The sequence below is a fragment of the Rhodnius prolixus genome, unplaced genomic scaffold, assembly GCF_049639745.1.
Source record: "Rhodnius prolixus isolate KJV_2025 unplaced genomic scaffold, Rpr scaffold_19, whole genome shotgun sequence".
NCBI lineage: Eukaryota > Metazoa > Arthropoda > Insecta > Hemiptera > Reduviidae > Rhodnius > Rhodnius prolixus.
Window position 1 is genome coordinate 2,767,651 of NW_027411584.1, and position 14,375 is coordinate 2,782,025.

At 31.5% G+C, this 14,375-nt stretch overlaps 3 protein-coding genes across 6 annotated transcripts; all 3 read right to left on the bottom strand.

The window, feature by feature from the left end:
- Window positions 1-615: 615 nt before the first annotated feature.
- Window positions 616-8,094, bottom strand: LOC141448341 (endoplasmic reticulum lectin 1). 2 transcript variants are annotated; one of them, XM_074116674.1, is made up of 10 exons: window positions 7,780-8,093; window positions 7,581-7,673; window positions 7,414-7,494; window positions 6,756-6,891; window positions 6,078-6,342; window positions 5,143-5,266; window positions 3,592-3,648; window positions 2,480-2,815; window positions 1,441-1,692; window positions 616-1,083 (listed from the first exon to the last, which is right to left on the bottom strand). In XM_074116674.1, the coding sequence occupies exons 1-10, from the start codon at window positions 7,909-7,911 to the stop codon at window positions 940-942; spliced, it is 1,620 nt and encodes a 539-aa protein (XP_073972775.1). In that variant the 5' UTR covers window positions 7,912-8,093; the 3' UTR covers window positions 616-939. The 2 variants fall into 2 exon arrangements, with proteins under 2 accessions (XP_073972775.1, XP_073972776.1); XM_074116675.1 differs by lacking the exon at window positions 3,592-3,648 and having other exon boundaries at window positions 7,780-8,094.
- Window positions 8,095-8,789: 695 nt separating this feature from the next.
- On the bottom strand, window positions 8,790-13,119 carry IFT43 (intraflagellar transport 43). 3 transcript variants are annotated; one of them, XM_074116681.1, is made up of 7 exons: window positions 12,961-13,118; window positions 12,820-12,884; window positions 11,795-11,833; window positions 11,653-11,702; window positions 10,575-10,647; window positions 10,359-10,491; window positions 8,790-9,791 (listed from the first exon to the last, which is right to left on the bottom strand). In XM_074116681.1, the coding sequence occupies exons 1-7, from the start codon at window positions 12,979-12,981 to the stop codon at window positions 9,699-9,701; spliced, it is 474 nt and encodes a 157-aa protein (XP_073972782.1). In that variant the 5' UTR covers window positions 12,982-13,118; the 3' UTR covers window positions 8,790-9,698. The 3 variants fall into 3 exon arrangements, with proteins under 3 accessions (XP_073972782.1, XP_073972784.1, XP_073972783.1); XM_074116683.1 differs by lacking the exon at window positions 10,359-10,491 and having other exon boundaries at window positions 12,961-13,119; XM_074116682.1 differs by lacking the exons at window positions 12,820-12,884; window positions 12,961-13,118 and adding an exon at window positions 12,566-12,661.
- Window positions 13,120-13,355: 236 nt separating this feature from the next.
- On the bottom strand, window positions 13,356-14,122 carry mRpS17 (mitochondrial ribosomal protein S17). The gene has a single exon (XM_074116684.1). It carries the CDS (start codon window positions 13,915-13,917, stop codon window positions 13,447-13,449), a length of 471 nt encoding a protein of 156 aa, XP_073972785.1. The 5' UTR covers window positions 13,918-14,122; the 3' UTR covers window positions 13,356-13,446.
- Window positions 14,123-14,375: the final 253 nt, after the last annotated feature.

A 14,375-nucleotide genomic window follows, 5' to 3' on the forward strand; every position in this document is an offset into this window, starting at 1 on the left:
TTTGATTTAAAAAAAAAAATTTTGATTTGTTGAATAGCAAAGTAAGTAGTACTTTTGATTCACTAAAAAGAATACGAAGGCATTCCTAAAATCAGTCGTTCCATTGTATTTATTGTGGCCCCACACTGTCAAAACATAAGCACAGCTGCTGTACAATATTTTTTACCTTTTCTTACAACTTTTTGAAGAGGGGACCTGTTGTTCGCCTCAAATTTTCAATTGCCAGTTTTCATAAAAAAAAAAAATATTTTTTAAAGTTCCATTAAGTCAATAAAAGTGTTTTTCTGAAAATGGTTGTGAACAGAAAAAAATCAAAAACAAAATACCAAAAAATGCAACTTTATAGGGCTCTTCAAACATCAAAAAGGTTGTGTACTTCTGGACCAAATAGAAACGAACTGTCCTTTGTTTTCAGTTAATTAGCCCTATGACAAATCTTTGGAAAATGAAAAGTACCGATATTCTCGAGACTTGAACTAGTTTTCTTAATAAGCCATACTTACTAATATAATATCATTACTTTCTCAAAGAGCTTATTTTGACGGTAAAATAATTTAATGACCTTAAATTAATAAGGGAATAAACGGGATCAAGTATTAAATCAGAGATAAATAATTCACTTGACCAACCAATAAATATTTTCTTTAATAAATTAAAGTACAGAATGTAAATTGATAAATTAGGAACACAAAGAAATTATTTTTACCTCTGTTTAGTGATTTAAAATTTCATTAGATCAATTCAAATTTTTAAATTTCAAATTTTGTAGAATACATATTTACATAAAAAATTACAGAACCCATCAAACAATTACACAATTAAGGATCAGCAGCAAAAACAAAAAATATATATATATATATATATATATAAAAATGAATCTTTTTCAACAAGTTTTATACAAAAAAAATTTCTTACAATTATTCTAAATTATTATCCATTTTATTCAACTAATCCGTATTCATCAACTTTATCTATGAATTCACAAACTAATGGTGAATCTATTCCTAGAATATATTGACAAATTTGTGGTTCTAATAGATACATGGATACGGTACCTTTCTTTTCAATACATTTCAGTTTCACCTGAAAAAAAAAAAAATATAAATTAAGGAATAGTTGATATTGTTAGAATGTTTATAACTAAAATGTTAATTGACTTCAATTTTCATAATAAGGGCTTATTATAAGGTGCCGTAACAGAGAACCTCTCCATAATTTTTCTTGAAATTAATTCCTCAAGAGATCAGACCTCAGAATCAGCAAATACACAGTGCGAGACAATAACGTAAGTGAAGTCAAAATTTCTACACTAAACTGATCTAATCTACCTCTGACCATGGATTAAAAGTCCGAAACCAGTCAGGGATACAATAAACATGCGTTTAAAATAAAATGATGAATTTATTTTTTGATCCCTGTCCCTCCCTAAGAACAACTTACCTGTGTCTCCCTGGGTTTACCAGTCTCCGGGCAGATATCACCGTTATTATAGTAGTGAAACAGAAAAGTCCTCGAACCCAATGGCCTGGGTCTCTTGTGTGGATTCTTTTTTATCCAAGCAATGTGCGCCTCTTTGTCGAACACTCCCAGCGATATTGATGTTTTCTTAGTGGTACCATCCTTTCCTTTTTCAATGTGATACTGTTCCACAGTACCACCATAACAGAATTTATATTTCCACCAATCTTGTCCCTAGAATGGAATAAAAGGTTTTTCATTCAGTTTTCTTTTTGTGGGAGACGAAAAATATTTTTTGAATGAGTACAAATATGTTAGAAGGCGTATTATTATCTTAGAGGTCCCAAATTATGGTTTGAGAATTAAGAAGACAAAACGCATAGACTCACTTGTTGCACTGTTTCTATTTATCTTTACAACTAGGCAAGATCGCAAAAACCTGAGAATTTATATTTAGATTTGGGCCATACTATGAGACTTGACTGCAATCTCAGAATTCCTCAAGTGGAAATACTTCTTTACTATACGAATTTTTCACATTCTCGAAAATGGCTACTAGGCTTTCCTATAGACACTTTCAGTAGATTCCATACACAGATGAACAACTTTTACTTTTCTCATTTCAATATAAAGACTCATTTTAGGATAGTTTTTGGAGAGGGGTCACGAGGTAGGCGTCCTGTATGGGCTGTTAAGCTGCAAGTAAAAAACTAGATACGACGACCACAGGAAACATCTCTACAGAGTGATCATCAATTAAATACATCCCATGTATCCCTGATATCCTCTCCTTGCAATAAGAAATCATCTCTGGGACTAGAGACTCCAGCAGATAATTCGCGGAAAATAGGGAAAGCACAGGGTCTTAAAAAGAGGATCTTGAAAAGACCTCAAGAGACCAGTAAAGTAAGTCTAACACGATATCTAGTTCTAATTCTAATCCTAATCTAGTATAATCGGTAACCTCTATACCTCAAGCTATATGAGGTGGAGACTAAGTATAATCAGTAAAAATACTTACCCCATGAAGACAAGCTTTTCCTAGAAGAAAATCCGCCACTTGTAGAGGCACATCCGGTAATGAAGCAGCCCTAACATCGTTTTCGCTTGGTGGAGAGGGCGGACCGCTACGATGACCATCACCAGAAGGAGGATGGCCACCACTTCTGCTTGAAAGAGGTATGCTACTTTCTTCGCTCTCCGGTAGCGCTGATGATCCTTCCTGTTCAGCTGGCGGCGAAGAAGATCCATGAGCTGTAACAGGCGTTTCGTCCACATCCAAAGCGCTTGGCAATTCCGCGTCCACTTCGTCACTGTCCAACGGTCTTAGTTCAACACGTACTTGCATCCTTCCATCCTAGGCATTTTTTAAAACGATCTAAATTTATCTTTGACGTAATTGAGAGAGAAAAAAAATACCATCAATGTGGACCATTGCATTCGTGGCCATTAATTCTTTAACCAATGTGGGTAAAGGGATTGCTGAAAAATTAAAATAAAAAAGAAGAAGGAAAAGCAATAGTAAATAAAAACAGAAAATTTATGTTCAGCTGGATGAATATAAAATCTTTAAAAAAAAAAACAAACAAACATTCTGGGCCATTTCATGTAGAATCTTATATCACAATATCTGCTGTGAACGTCTTTCTCTTAATTGTTCGCTATGTAATCCGGAATAGTGTCCTGAATTGAGAAATAATTGCATACTACTTAAATCCCAATTTAAAATAAACGAGCATCTGTGTTGAGCAGCAAAAAGTATGTTTGAACGGCCAAAAAATCTACTTCCAAGCGGTTATACTCATTCTAGTAGTAATTCAGTATAATAAAATTTCCACTTCACACGCAAAATTGATTTTAAAGCAATTAATTATATACATATTTACATATATATATACTTAGAAAAAAATATATCTAGTTTTAAAGCCCCATACTCCAGAAGAAATCACAATCACCGCGAAGAAAATACAAATTTTTAAAAATACCTTACTTGAAATAGAGTAGAGAAGACTTTTTTAATGGTATACAATAATAATAAGAGCTATCATTGTATAATCATTTAGAGAGAGAGAGAGAGATAAAGAAAGAAAGAGAAAGAAATAGATTTAGGTTTGTATATTGTAAAGAACAAACCTTGTCTTTGTATTCATCAATGGAGTACACAGCGAACATGTGATCACTCTTGGAGTCCTGGAGATAAGAACAATAAATATAGTACAAAAAGTTCAACATAATAAATAAAAAATATACAAAACAAAAAAAGAAACTTAAAAGAAAAAAGTAAACAGAAACAAAACCTAATATGATAACCAAAAAATTACCTCCTCCGAAATTAAACTAAAGAAAGTGAATAAATAAATATTTTAAATAAAATTTAAAGTAATTATAAAATAAAACCTAGGGAAATTAAAATGGCCACAAACAGCAAGATCAAGACAAATTTCACAGTTTAAACTAAAAATACATATATTTATCGTATATATATTGGCAGTGGGCTGAATTACAAAAAAAAAAATTATTATAGTCTATAATTTTCTTTACATGACGAGCATGAATGAAATATAAACGAGCAAAATTAATTCAAATCTTCCTTTAATATAAACACTTTTTTTTTCATTAAAGCACCTCCTAAGTATAAGCCAATGTGAATTACTGATCCCGTGATCTATTGACCCAGGTCACATTTCCAGGATTCCACAGAACACCTTACACAGATGATTTCGTTAGAGAAATTTACTTTTTTTTACTGCCAAGCAGATTCATTAAACGATATATTGTTAGTCCCTTCCAGAAACACCTTGGAATGCCTTATTCTCCACAATACAGAGTATTCTTCTAGGACTTCACACATTTTATGGGAAGCGAGATAAACGTAAAGCAAAGTATCCAGCTTAGACTTACGCTATCGTGGTTTAATTGGATCTATGTTTTTGAAACAAACATATTTTCATTTTGTCTGTATTCATTTTTTAAGAAGTTACCAGGAACGGTTACCAAAGACAATCGGGTCTTCTGGTAAAGGTAATAAGAATCCCTGACGGATTTTATTTTTTTAAGAAGAACTTTGTAGACAATAAACAGTGTGCAAGGACTAATAAATAATAGAGAGCTAAGCGAATCTTCTACCTGAAGCACATCGATGTCAATCTGCCAGCCATAGTACGTTGTTTCATTTGACTCCTATGATGGGCATTTTCTTAGAATTTCTTCAAGATTGCTTGTTTTTATTTTGGAGTCAATACCTTGATTTCTTAAAATAAGAAAAAGTATAAAAAATCCTTTCCCCGAACTGAAGGACTCAGAAGTGATGACACTTTGGGCAACTGTGTGGTGTATCTTCTTCTAGTCAGCTACTGATCTCAAAAGATCTCTAAGAAGGACCAGAAATGCTGAAACCACAAAGTCATTGTATCTTTCAGGAATCAATCCTCCTCTAAGCTAAAGACCTCGAACATCATCTCGTGCATCCGAAGGAAGCTAAATTCAAAATACTCGTTTATATTTTTTTTTTTTTGGCGCATCGACTGCTGAGGTCATTAGCGCCCCTAATCATTTTAATCTTCTCTCATCTTTTATCCACTCGAGCTGGTCGTTTATATTTTATCCACATCTTATATGCTAAAACTTTACTTACAACTAAGCTTGCTTTTTTTAAAACTCTTTTTTCAATACATAGCTACTTACACCGAAAGTTGATAAATGCCTCTGTCTAAAACTGTCCACTTCCATTTTTACCATGCCCAAGGGTTTTTTCGGTGCATCATCAACTGGTATACAATTAATTTCATTCTCGCCAGTCACTTGAGGTCTGTGTAAACAATAAACATGTTAACTTCTTTTAAATGACAATATTTCAATTACTTTTTTGGAAAAGGAGACATTTATAATTGTCTAGTTAAAATTCCTTTCGGATAATGTCTATTTAACTTTCCCTAAATACAACCTGCTTCTGGAATATTTGATGGCAGTTGGCCATAATAAGCAAGTTCCATAAATATTGAGGCAGATGTTGCTGCAACCTACCACAATCATTATAAGAATGTTTGTAGCAAACACTTCGACAACTGAATTTATTCACCCATTTATTTCTTCTCCTAGGCATTCGCTTTAGCTTCTATTAGCGCTAATGTATGCGCCTTGATCAGTACATCCTGTCAAATGTTAAGCTTATTTTTTTTCTATTAATTCTAATACCTGAGGATAAGAAAGTTCAAGATGACAATAAAGAACTCTAGATGGTGCCTAGCGACAGGTTAGTGAAAGAAGATTACCAACTGTCGAGGACTGAAAATCCGTAACGTTGCATCAGGCGGTAAGAGAATTTAAGAGTAAAATGAATATGATTGATACTGGCTGAAAAAGTAAACCCTCGAATAGTTATTGATTATCCCATAACCAAATCCCCTAGGACATTCTGCGTAGCCACTAAAAGGCGAATTTCAATCATTGGACAGGATCACAAAATAAACCCATCAAAATAATCATCAAATAGGGTTGAATCATTCTCCGGTAATCCGCTATGTACCATTCATTAATGCGAAAATAGATAGTATCTGTTTTAATCATCTGTATTTAATTGTCTGTATCTAATCTAAAAAGTATACTGTTTCTAAGTTTACCTGTACTTGGGATGTTTACACAACTCTGACGAGATAACGATTACTTCATATTCACAAGTTGATGTTTCTTTAATGAGAAATATATCATTTTTTCCACCAGCAAAACAAACGTACAACACGTTAGTACGTCTTGGTTTGTTGTTTAGATCGCAAAGTGTACCATCAGTGAAATTCAATTGTAAATATGGTAGGCTAATACCATCCAATTTTTTCATTGGTGGATTCAGTGGTTTTCCCTCTTCACGATCTTTATCAAATTCTGCACCTGTTTAGCACGATATAGAAACGATTATTTGATGTTGAAGAATGTCACTGAAAACCATAGATTTAATGCGTAAGTCTAGTTTAGTCGACCTGCCTGTGCAGTTCTCGAACAATGATCACCTTTTATACGATATAAAAGGTTATAGCCAACATTGACAAAGATTACTGCAAAATTTTTGCTATTAAAAAATAATAATTCAATTTATTATTTTAAAAGGACGGCTGTAGATGCAGTGGTAATGAAATGTCTTATGTTGTTCAAATATTTAATTTCTTTTTTTTATTATTATTATTCATTTCTCACTCTGCAGTTGGGAGAAACTTATTACACGTGTTACATATACAGAACCGATCGAACTAGACTTATACAGCTTAGATACATTGTTCATCAAAAAATGTAATTGCAAAACATACTTAACTTCGCAGTCATACTTTTATCCCATTTTCCCAAATAGTACTCCTGCATTTTGACCTTGGTACCTTCTCTTTCTTCATGGTACTGTCGCACATACTTTCCGTGACATAATTCGTAAGTCCAATAAGATTCTAACTGAAATAAAAATGCAAGTCAATAATAATTAGTTTGGCCTTGCTTATTCTGATAAATTCTGATATAAAAAGTTTCTTTAGAATCAGAGATTTAAACTGCACTTTTATACATTTACAATGTAATCTAACTTTTAGTAAATTATTAATAAAGATTTAGAAGTTAACCTGTATGAATTTTTTACATATGAGCTTAGCATGAAATTTTTAATCAATACTTCTCTTATTCCTAAGTTGAGACTGAGTTTTGCCCCTCTCGGGAAGTCCAAAACTAATTTTGTCATCTTTAGTAAACGGACACATTTTAAAAGAGATTGCCTTGTCACGACGACATTCAAGCAGAATTGAATTCCCTAAATAGTTCGATACTTTCTGTTCGCTAGTTCGTTGCCAAATTAATGTCTTGTTTCACTTATAACTAGTGAGATAATTCCCAGTTTTTAACAGAAACAGCAACTATGACTCAAGGACTAAACATCTTATGTGCAACATTTGAAATAAAAAAATTGTAGAAAATTATAATTACCAAAGATGTACAAGATGAATGCTGAAAAACTGAAGACAACAGTTCAATTGGATTTGGTCCATTGTAATCCTCGTCATTAGACTGAAACATACAATTTTACTCTTTTTTTAAAGTGAAATTTTATTTTTACTAACGTAACAAGAGATTCAAAACTTCCAAGGCAATACCTTTTCTTTTTCTTTCAATTGTGGTAAAATGCACTGATATTTTTCTTTGTCACTTGAGACAACGTACATAGATTCAGCATCATCAACATTTTCCTAAATCAGAAATATAAAAATCAAAGTGCCTTTAATAATACAGATAATTCACCACCTTTTCCAAAAATCAGAACCCACTACGCAAAAAAAAATTAACTGTACTTACCAAAAAATCCAAACCATTTTTTCCAGGCCAATTTATTTTATAAAGGATAGAATCATCAAAACCTTTAAAATTTACTTCACAACAACTATTTGCAATGAAGCAAACCACTAAACACCATTTAATAATAGTCATTGTTTTTAATTACACTGATTCTTTTTTTCACCTAGAACTCATCTTTTGCAAGCTACTGATTCTACATTTTAATTTAGTATTTAATTAGTTTGTAACGAATGGATTAAATTCATTTATTACGTGTCCAAAAACCCGAGTGCCAAGCACCTCAATAGATGTTCAAATGTTACGCTAGTTTGGTTATCTAGAAAAGTCATCGATTAGTACCTCTACTTTCGATGTAGAAAAATTTAAAAGAGGGGACCTTCCCAGATTTCTGAGATATACTGCATGTTAGACTTAATTATTCTTCTTTTCACTTTTCCTTGCTAAGATTAATTTAAGGCGTTTGAACATCTGAGGTTTTTGGACCTTGTAACCTTTTTTGTGTTCAAAAAACTAATCTTATAGCTCCGGTTCAAATTCTATAGCGCTTCCTAAAGTTTGGTGTCGTGTTTGGAAAGTTTCGGCCCTGGCGTTTTTGAAGGCATAAGATTGACTGCTATTAATAAAAAAAAAGTACTTTCTAGATTGTTAGAATAGTATTATTTCAAGGCCACAAAAGATTACAAATACATAAGGATGTAGTTCATCACAAAGCAAATTCACTCCTCTGCAAATCCTGAACAAAAAGACATTTAAGTTATTTTTGTTGTTTTTGGAGCAGACTGCAATGCAGCCTGTTATGCTCTCAGCTACAGACCACTTACCGTACAGCTTCCCAAAGTAATTAAAAGAATTAACCAGATTTTCTAGAGATGTTTTAGGAAGAGAATGGAGACGGCTCAGGCATTTAACAGCACTCCTAAAACTTTTATTATCTCTTCTAATTTAAAAAATGTTTCGCAAATTACTCGTACAGCTTCAGGTTAGGACGGATAATTTAAAAAGGTCAAAAATATTAATAAAATCTAAATTTATTTGAGCAATAAATATCCACCAATAAAAATAGTAAATGTACTAATTTTTCTTTTCTACATAAACTTATATATACGTTTACTAATTCTATTAATATTAAAACTGTTTTACGTTTTTTATTCTAAAATACAGATAGAAACATGTATGTAGATACAAACACTATTTATGGCTTTAGTAATAACATTTATTTTACTAAGAAAACAATGAAAATAATCAACTAAATACAATAAGAAAGTCTTCTTATTTAGTAAATAAGTAAACATAAAATGGACTACCATAATTAGAAAAACTAACAAGAAAAATAAAGCAGAGTAGAATTTATACTCCTCTTAATTACTAAAAAGAAAATGGAAAATTCTTTTTGTTTCCAAGCTTTCAATATAAACAGGAACTGTCTATTCCAGTCTTTAGCCCTAAGTAATATCTTTGCTTAATCGTTTGTTAGCTGAACTCTATCCAAGTGTTGTTTTCTTGTGTATTTCAGCATCGGACAAACCTAAAAATGGAAATGGATCTTCCCTCACAATTAAATTATGCAGGAAGGAAATTTTACCTATCCTCCATGATTATTGAAGTTTACGTGTTTTTAAAAATGCTGGGTACTAAATAAAACTGATGGTCCTACATGTAAGAATTCTCTAAACACCATGTTTATGCTCAAAATGTAATGTTATCATATCAGTGAGTTCGATATCATTTAGCGCATGTAATGCGTTCGGAATGATTCTTTAAAACTTATTCTCAATAAGTTTGAAACGGATTTCATCATTAAATTTGTTTAGCTGTCTGTACCATGATAGAAAATTTTTACAAAATTAAATTCCTCAACATGAAAAAATTCCACCAATACTAGTGTTCTATATTATTATAATAAAGATTGTTGTCGATGGTCATTCGTCAGGTGATTTCTGTTGCTCCCATTCTGATCGCAGATCGGAGCTGACTTCGGTGAACAATAAGTCCCAAGACCAACGACTGTCTCCCTGGAATTCGAAACAACTACTTAAAAAAATAATAGTAATGGGGCGCTAATGACCAAGGCAGTCGATGCACCAAAAAAAAAAAAAAAAATAGTAATCATGCACAAAACCGTTAAAAGAATATAAATTAATAACAGGTTCTATTGCTTCAGTTATAAGATTTCTATCGAAATTCTTCAATAGCAGTTGGCAGAGTGCTGAAAATTGATTTAAAATCTTTAGTGCGAGACAGAAACACAAGTGAAGTTGAAATCGCTACAGCAAACGGCTTAATCTACCTCTGATGGTGGATGAAAGTTCGAAACTGGTCAGGAATAAACATGCTTGTTATGACGTATGTCATCAAAGATATACAAATACTTTTTCTTTGGACCCGTGCCGTTTTAATCTAGCTTTATGCAAACATATAGGTGGACCCATTGGTGAAGAAAATTTTTAAGATGGATCTTTGAGAATTTAAGTTAAAGAAAGCAATGTGCACAAGAAGAGAATACTGAAACTCAAGAATACTAATTTACTGAAGTCATTTTCAAATCCAAATAATCCTGATAAGTATTTATCAGTTATTACCTCCTTTAAATCACTCTCTTGATATAAATACTTTGAAAGAAAAGTCAAATTTATATCATCAATAACAGTGAATGCAGCCATTTTTTTCAGTTCAGAATTAAGCTGAGTAAAAGATGCTATGTGTGACGGAATTCTAAAAATAAATAAATATTTCTATAAAATACTTGCAAAAATAAAAATATAGTAAAATATAGAATATATGACGAAATAAATTACTCTGGTGCTTCGGCGATATCACCTAGAAAATCTTCGTCTTGTACTTCATCAATTTCTGGGATCAACGGTATATCTGTAAATGAGATTAATCTTATATATTATAACAATATATCGACATGCATGCCCTTTTCCTGAAATTTCAATGCTATGGTAAAAGGAGTTTCTTTGGAGCAATCAAAGGATTATCCTATAAAACTGTTAGAAATTGCACCCATTTCTACTGTCTTAATTGGGAGCTTAAAAAAAGAGTAGTGGGTCGATTTTGCACGGGAAATTCCAGAGCCTATCAGTGAAATCTAAGAACTATAAGTCTGTGGTGTAATATGGTGCCAATAAATTCAACATCAGCTAAAGAAATACTTAAAAATCTTCATTGCGCTGTCCCTCATCATTAGTTCCAGATCATATCCAAAAAATGGCAGATGAAAACTAGTATCTCCTCTTCACAAGAGAGCAAAGAATTTATGACTTAAAAGTTAAATAGAAGAAAATGGACAAGCTTCATAAGGAATTTGAGCGTTCCTCCATCCTAACATTACTTTACTTATTTACTTTTTGTCTGTAAAGAGAGAACACTGTTGGAGGGTGGTTGTTCATTGAAAACAGGCTCTGGATTCCAATGACCCCCAAATGTTAACGTAACTTAGTATAATAATTAAGTTTCCATCCAGTAATATTAATCAAACTGCCGTCAAATCATCCATACAGTATCCGCTTCTAACTACTCTTAATATTAAATGAAATTCATAGTCATACTCAAGATGGGGTAAGCATACTTCTTACGCCTCAGGAATCATACTACATCTGTAAGTTCGCCTCTTCTTAAATGAATTTACATGGATCCCATTTGGGTTCGGCAATAAAGTTAATTACGTAGGTCACTCTGATTCTTTGTAAAAACTTAGTCTCCAGGATTTTTCTTCCCTGCTATAATCTAAGTCACCCAATATCTGTAGTAAGTGTTCTATTTCATTAACATTATTCCCAAAGTTATTAAAACTTATCCATCTTACAATCTTTGTTTTAAAATAAGGAAACTAATGTCATAAATGAATAAATATACTGCAAAAACATTCACCATCCTCTGATTCCTCTCTGCTCAAAGGGCTTAAAGATCTAAGCTTCTCACTGAAAACAAAAAATAATGATAATAATTTACTTTAAATAATAACACATTTGATAATTATAAATAATTTTGTTTCTCTTTTTCATAAACTTACTTGTCAATAAAACTGGTAGAATCTTTTCTTGATAGTGATCTAATTTAAACAGAAAAAATATTTAAAAGAAAGACTGAAACATTTAATATGAGTAATTTTATTTTTTAATGGAAATTTCCACTGGTTTCTTAGATCTTTACGGGCAGAATTAGTTTGAATAGCTATTGTACTTTCAAGTTTAGCTATTACAGTGCATTATGTTTCAGGAGGGGCATATATTATTTGAAATTTGAAACACATTATTGTGGACAAGACAAAATATGACACAACAGCGTTGGACCTGTAGGAGTGACTAACTTAACATGATATTTTCTCTATGAAGTGAGGACTTATAAGAATAAATAACAAAACATGTTTTATATTTTAACTTTTTAATGTCTAATTAAGCAAACCACTTTTCTGTAAGCTTCTACATGAAATATGAGTCTCTTGAAGTAAGTATATAGTTGAAAAAATCTCCTTATATAGAGATTCTCGCTTTGAAATTGCAAAGATTTAGCTGAATTTTGAACTTAATTTATTTAAAAAATTAGTTTTATCAAAAAATTTATAAAACCAAAAGGTTCCTGACTAGCTTTGTCGCTTGCCACTTTAATTCTTGGCACATTCATAATTATTGTAATTATTACCTATGAAAAGGAAAATGACTCGAATTTCAAAAACTATTTTTTTAATAAATGCAGTTAAAAAAGAGGTCCACGAGCTCAGCGTAATAATTATTTCAAACATTATTTGAATGTATTAATTTCAGATTAATGATAAAATACTTACTGACTTGCAAACTTCATTAAATTCATTCTATTTTTTGAAAATGTATAGAAAAGAGGTAACTGTAAGTTTAATTTAGATAATTTGAATATGTGCACTGTTAAATGATCATATGGAAAAGATTAAAGAAGGGTCTGAACGATATGATCTGTTTTGATTAGTGTTAGCAATAACAAGTCTGTACATTTGTAAATTAACAAATTACTAACATATGAAGGACGACAAGTTTTATACATAAATTGTATTAATAAACTTACTTTCCAGACTTTAAAGTATCAGTCCATAATCCTGACTTTCTTGCTCTGGGTGGTGCAAATGGTTCCTTCAAAAAGTATGGTTATAATTTCTAATAATTCGATTTGTTTAAAGAAAAAACGTAGGAAAAATTGAGTCCATACCTTTTCTGGTGAAAATGACATTTATGAATCACAAAGTAAACTAAAATTAAATTGAAAAACTTAAGATTTAACCTCTAGAAATTGTAAACTTCTTGGTTGCTAAGTAACCCTCGACTTGTTACAAACCAAAGAATAACGGTAGGCTGTTAACCTTCAAGGACACGAAGAAGCTAGTTTGTCAGTCAATAGTAATGATCAATATCGCTTTCAAAATTAGTGTGAAATTGTAGCATTATTACTGTTTGATTTAATGTAGCAGAAATTGTCAATAGCAGATTCGTAAATTCTCTAACGTTGTTTAAAAGTATATTTATAAATCTGTATTATGACCCCTGAATGATACTATCTGAAATTTATGATTTGAGGGTAGTGAAACAACGAATTAAGACACCAGATTAATACAAAACCACTATTTATTTACAAAATTTACATACAATTTACTTATTTTGAAGTAGGTATTTTATTTAGTTTGATTTAACACTAATTTCATAACGCATACGGTTGTTCGGTATTATCTTCATGGTACTTATAATAGGTATCCTTATCTGTAAAATCTTTAACTCCTTCCTGCCATCCTCTAGGAGGTGCTTTTTCATATTGAAACGCGTCACGATTTTCACCATATAATTTCTTTTTCTCTTCAATATCTTCCCTATAATCAGCGACCACTACTTTTTTACCAGTTAAAGGATCTACTACATCACCTAATGGATATATAATTTCACGAACTTTATGAGTAATTAGTTTAGTTAATTTCTGTGGTAATTCTTCAATAAGTACAATATCACCAGTTTTACATTTTTTTTCTGGATCAATCGCATATATGTAGGAGACTTTGCGAAAATACATTAATAAATTTTCATCTAGTTCCATTGTAGAGACACAAAATTTTGATGCATTTGGTTTTACACATGGTACACATTTGCCTAAAAGTAATGAAATAGCTCTGGAAGACATTACTTCTTTTTTATGTATATATAAAGAAAAACAATATTATAACACTTTTGAAAAACTTCAGCCCTCAAGACAAAAATGAAGACCTACCAGTTCCCGAATTCAAATTATTACAGATACTTCTAAATAACCTTACTTTCAAGCAAGATGATAGGTGAAGAATTATACCGCTAGAGTGTCTTGAGCGAAACAATAACTGCGGCGCCAAATTGAAAAATATCTGGTGTGACTTTCACACAATATTTCTTAATCTAATTCTCATAGTTATAGCTGACCAAGAACATACTTCAGTCTTTAATAATAATCAGAGCAGTTCCACCGAAGAAGTACTTTCGAAGATTATTAATTTGCACAGATTATTTACATTGCATTATTAATGCATGATAGATATAATTGGCCATCATTAAGGCAACGGTAGTAGCCTGAGGATTATAATTATTAAAATACAATTAAATATTATT